General features: G+C 33.9%; 1 protein-coding gene across 1 annotated transcript; it reads right to left on the bottom strand.

Annotated features, from left to right (window-relative positions):
- Nucleotides 1–2292: 2292 nt before the first annotated feature.
- LOC149258726 (bidirectional sugar transporter SWEET5-like) lies at nucleotides 2293–4830 on the bottom strand. Its single transcript, XM_089372763.1, has 6 exons — nucleotides 4745–4830; nucleotides 3841–3877; nucleotides 3498–3714; nucleotides 3141–3302; nucleotides 2889–3008; nucleotides 2293–2765 (listed from the first exon to the last, which is right to left on the bottom strand). The coding sequence occupies exons 1-6, from the start codon at nucleotides 4779–4781 to the stop codon at nucleotides 2502–2504; spliced, it is 837 nt and encodes a 278-aa protein (XP_089228889.1). The 5' UTR covers nucleotides 4782–4830; the 3' UTR covers nucleotides 2293–2501.
- Between the last annotated feature and the right edge of the window lie 662 nt (nucleotides 4831–5492).

Below are 5492 nucleotides of genomic sequence, written 5' to 3'. Positions count from 1 at the left end.
TAGACACACTGCTATCCCACGCCTAAGATTAATAAAAAACAGAAAACTCACAAAGAATTTACCTTTGTTTCCAGAGACCAGCTTGCCCCACAGACCCATATCCAGCTTCAACCAAAAACAAGAAGGTGGAGCGCTAGCAGTGGGAGGGATAGCCCAGGGCGCCATGCTTATAAAAGCCAGAACTTTGCCTTGGACGAGGCGAAGAGTAAATGCATCAAGCATGCCAAATCTGTTGCTCTGTTGCAAATCCATCATAAACCCAATGAAGTGTTGGTGTATCACCCTCATGAACCTAATAAACCTTTGGAGAATCGCGCTGGTCTGCAACTGGCAGTACCGCGCCCGTCCATCTGTCCTATTGTACATTAATTTCATTTATTTCACCCTCATCCCAGTAAAAAAACCAATCATTATTATTAATTAAAAGAAAATATATTATTTTTTTCATTTATTATTTATTTTTATAAATAATATATTTAAAATATAAATTATAAAAACTGCCAAAAATATGCCAACATATTATACACATGCATTGACAATTATATCATTATTCTTAGAAGTGGCTTCTCCTCTGCCCCATATGTATCCCAAAAAAATAAATAAATAAATTAGATATATATATATATATATATATATATATATATATATATATATATATATATATATATATATATATATATATATATATATATCACTGCCTAATTATGTGCTCCAGTAGTAAATACCACTGTGCCTGCCACTTCAGTCCTGTCACCTTTATCACCCACGGATACGATTAGTTTAATATTGTGAAATATATGTCGTGTCATAATCTTTCTGGTGCAAAGTCCTTTATACGTTTTGGCATAGATGTTGCCACAGTGGGTGTTAATTTTTTTTAAAAATATAGAATGTAATTTGACAATAATGCTTTGATATTTTAAACTGCAGGGACAAGTTTATTCTTGTATGATCCAAAGCAGTTTAAAGTGACCTAATAGTTAAGATAATAATTGAAAGTTCCTTTGAAATAAATATTTCAAATAAACAGAATAACAAAAGGTTAATGAATTTGACGGTGTACGTAAATTTTTATGCGGACTTAAAATCATATTTTGTAGTATGAAATTTAAAATAATAGAAAAGCCCTTTGAATGTTTGTGTTTGTAAATTGATTGGTTTTGATGAAATATAGGCTGATATTTATGTAAATAACTTGTTTTTTTAGAATTTCATGAGAGTGATTGAAGATGGGTTGAGAATGATTATTTGAAATAAAAAGTCATTTTTAGGTTGATGTTTCAAGTTTATAATAAAATTTATTGTCAAGGCAAATATACGGAGAAGGGAGAGGATGAGTATTGTTATAGATTTGAAAAATATACATAGAAGAGAGAAACAATAAGTCTTGTTATAAACTTGAAACATCGACATAAAAATGATTACTTTGGTTAATATTTTACATAATCATTCTCAACATTCTCATCACAGAAATCTTCAATCACTCATTAGTTCCCTTTAAGAAAGGACACATGATGAAATCTTCAATCACTCATTAGTTCCCTTTAAGAAAGGACACATAGACTAAAGTTTTCAAGGATAAAAATTCAGAGAAAAGCAGCTGACCTATTATTTATTCCCTTTTTCCTCTCTCTTCTCAGTGAATTTGTCCAGACTATAAATCTTGTTATAGACTTGAAACATCTACCTAAAAATAACTACTGTGATTAATATTTTGAATAATCATTCTCAAAATTCCATGATCCTTGAGGATTATTTTACATGCAGAGGGTGGTATTATCATATTGAATATTTTGATCTCGTAGATGGACCAATGTGCATAGTAACATTATCTTTTCTGAATAGAAATTAGACGAAGTTTTTACTTTTGAATAGAAATTAGACAAAGTTTGTAAAGATATCGAATCACTAATATTATGTATTTAATTTTTCATAAAATTACATTATTTGATTGAGCATTTAGGTATTAACAATTTCAAAACATGTTTTAGAATTGTAGTGTATTTCAGGTTTGGAAAACGTTCAACTTACATTTTATCAGTGGTCGACACTCCATCCATGTTCAACCTTGAGAGAGTGCAAAGAGGTGATTAGTTGTAATATTGGTTTTATTGATCGATGTGACCTCTTTGAAAAGAGAGGGCAAAGTGGTGATTAGTTGTAATATTGGTTTTATTGATCGATGTGACCTGTTATTCTCTACTCATCTTAACTATACGGTTTTATTTCTAAAGAGTAAACTAGCATTCTGATAATAGAAGTAGGCTAAGGCTACAAGTTGCCACAACAACAAAATCTTCTTTATGTTATTAATTAAAAAGCCAGGACATAGTGGAAGGAGCCTTAGCCTCCATTCACTTTTCATCCAAACTCAGTAAATACAATAAGTAGTCAGCGGCGGATCCCTTGTCAAGGACGACCATTATAACCACCCTGTTAAGTAAATGCGGCTTAGAAAAGTGGCTAATGACTCCCGATCTTGAAACCAGACTCAATATATTTTACACCAGATCTGCAATGGTCGGATCTACTGAAATTACTATGGCAAAAGTTGATTTCTCGGCTTCTATTTTCTGAACTGTTACACCCACTGCATTCAGCTCTATTTGTTTCTGAACTGTTACATCCACTTCATTCATGTCTATATGCTTGGTCTGAGAAAATTCGTTGGTAGATGCAGGTGATACAATTAGCCTTGACTTTCTATAAATGAAGTACACAGTAAGCTGGATGATTCCCAGAACAGAGCCAATACCACTGGGCACCTGCAAAGAGAAAATGAAAAAAAATAAAAATACAAGAAACATTATAAGAAAAAAAATTATTTTGTAGTGGAAAGCTTATGATAGGAAATAAATTAAGGTGCAGAAGGAAATAAAGACACTTACACCAATGAAAAGATCCCGAGTGACTATAGCGTATGCAACCCATGCTAGCGCATTTATGAAGTTGAATAGAGAGAGTAAGAATGGCATGCACTCTACACTTTTAGTTCTAATCACAACTTTCTGATAAACATATACACAGAAAACACAACCTACATTATTCAGCAGGAAGAAGTTTCATGAAAGAACACATGTATTAGAAGAATAATAGATATATAATTAAAAAATGATATAGTAGAAGAAGAATTAACATACCACAACAGATAATGGCGAAGCATACATGACAATGGACAAAATCACACCCACACTGCCTACTACCACCTGTCTTACACGATAAGTGTGCAGCACAAAAATTGTAATAGCAGCTTCCATGACGAAGGCCATTATCAAACCACAGCTCAGCCTTATTGTGTTGACCTTTAAGAGTATTCATGACAAAATAATGAGCAGGAATTCAACTCACAGTGTTGCATATATATATATATATATATATATAAACTCTAGAAAGTATATCAATCCAACATCTCGTTAATTTCTGCAATTCTTCTGTAAACCTATATTTGAGGTTAATATCGAAAGAGTTAAGATAGGTGGATACGCAAGTTGAGTTACCTTCTTCTTTCGGGAAGCAAAAGTGAGAAAGGACATGACATAAAATATTTCGAGAAGAAAGCCTGCACCATTGATGGTAAGGATCATAGTACTGTGGGGTTTAACGAATGGGCTTCCATAGAGTAGCCCAAGAGCACAGTTAAACAGTGTGAACACATACGGATACCCAGAATATTCCTGCGTAGATTTCTGCTTATATATTCCCCAAAACGTTGCCCTGCAAACAATTTTTACATTAGTTCAGTACACAACTTTCATTAATCAACTGAATCAAATGAACTCTCTACCAAAAGAGCAATTAACATTTAAGAAAGGAAAATAAGGTACAATATCGTATACGTACATGGGAGACAAGTACAGCGCCAGTGAAGTTATATTTCCTGTTCAAGCCATACATATTTTCAGTCAAGTTTTCCACATATAATTGTTCTCGTAATATAAAATATTAGCTCTCAATAATATACACAATAATATGAAATACTAGCTCTCAGTCATCCAAATTCATTTCAAAGCTCCCAATTCAATAATCAGAAACGATGGTCTATCCTATCCTTATGTCTACTGTAAATTTGAAAATATTCAGGAAATATAACCTACATGAATGAAGTTCACTATTTGACTTTGCTTACGTTTATTATGGACTATCGTTACATGTGTTGCAATTCCAGAATATTTTGGAAATGTTAGGAACATGAAGGAAGTCGACTATTTGACTTGATTGTACCCATCATATTTGGGTAATATTCTAAAATCTGCAATGAAGTTATACTAAGATAATCAATGTTGCAGTAAATGCAATATGGTCACGATATTTTATTTCACGTAGAAATATCATTTTGGAAGTATCATGAGACACAGGTGTCAAAGACGGCAGATTGATAAACCGGATGTACAGTATAACTACAACCCCAAGGTGACAACCCGGTATGAATCAAACGTCAGAGAGTAACTGAATTTTTAATCTGTGGATGAAGGATATTTTTCACTCAGCTCTCCTAGTATATGAAAAAGGATATATGTTACTTCCTTTCTCACACAACATTCGAGCATTTACAGGTCGTAATGAGGACCTTAAAACTTCTTATATCAGTAGAAAACTTTCATTTTGAACAAGATACCCCCACACACATATAAATGAACATCATCATCAGATATGTATATCCGAAATAATATCCAATAAATATTACTCCCCTGACATAAGGATCCTACCCTCATAATATTATGGAGCAGCTAAACGAAAAACTCACCAATAACTCCAACTACAACCTGAGAAGACAATGCCATGTTGACCTAACAAAAACACATACTATGAAATGATCGATCGGCCAACGTTAATTGAAGAACTTGAACTCTCTAGGCCATTTTATAGAGCTTAAAGTGACCAGTGACAGTACTCTCCGTGGAAAATAATAATAATAAAAAAAAGGATTCATGAGTGGTGCTGTAGCTGGGTCAAACAGTATTTGCATGGAGCAGCAGCTTTACACATCAGAATTATTGGACTCCAGCTGATCAAACAGCTGTCTGCTCACAATTCTGTAGAATTATTTAGTGCATACAGTGAGGAAAACCGCACAAAAGGTCAAGTTGCATACCTTTTTTTTGAGTATGAACCATCATGGGACTTCTTCAGTCCTTTTTTGCAGCTATACGAAAACGGCGTTGTCACTAACCTTAGACGAATTCGGGTATGGAAGGAAATTCAGAATCTTGAGTTGCGTGATCACCAAAGCAGTTGGATTTGATACCAAGTACAGAATCCAATTGCGCCCACTTGTCATATTGTTGAAAATGTGTGTCGAAGCAAAACGAGGGATGAGTAATCATACGGAGGGGGAAGATGCCGTGAGATACAAATTTATGGGGAAGATGCCGTGAGATACAAATTTATGGGAAGGTAGGCCATGCCCTAGGGATATCTATAAACAGGAATCTTCCAAACATGAACTCCGAAAAGTAATTACTGTCAGGGTTTTGCAGGGAACCTACACAAAG

The sequence above is a fragment of the Pinus tabuliformis genome, chromosome 6 (genome assembly GCF_031772625.1).
Source record: "Pinus tabuliformis cultivar Carrire ecotype Pingquan chromosome 6, CPIR1, whole genome shotgun sequence".
Lineage (NCBI taxonomy): Eukaryota > Viridiplantae > Streptophyta > Pinopsida > Pinales > Pinaceae > Pinus > Pinus tabuliformis.
The sequence above is the reverse complement of the archived record's forward strand: the minus strand, read 5'-3'. Positions and strand labels throughout refer to the sequence as shown.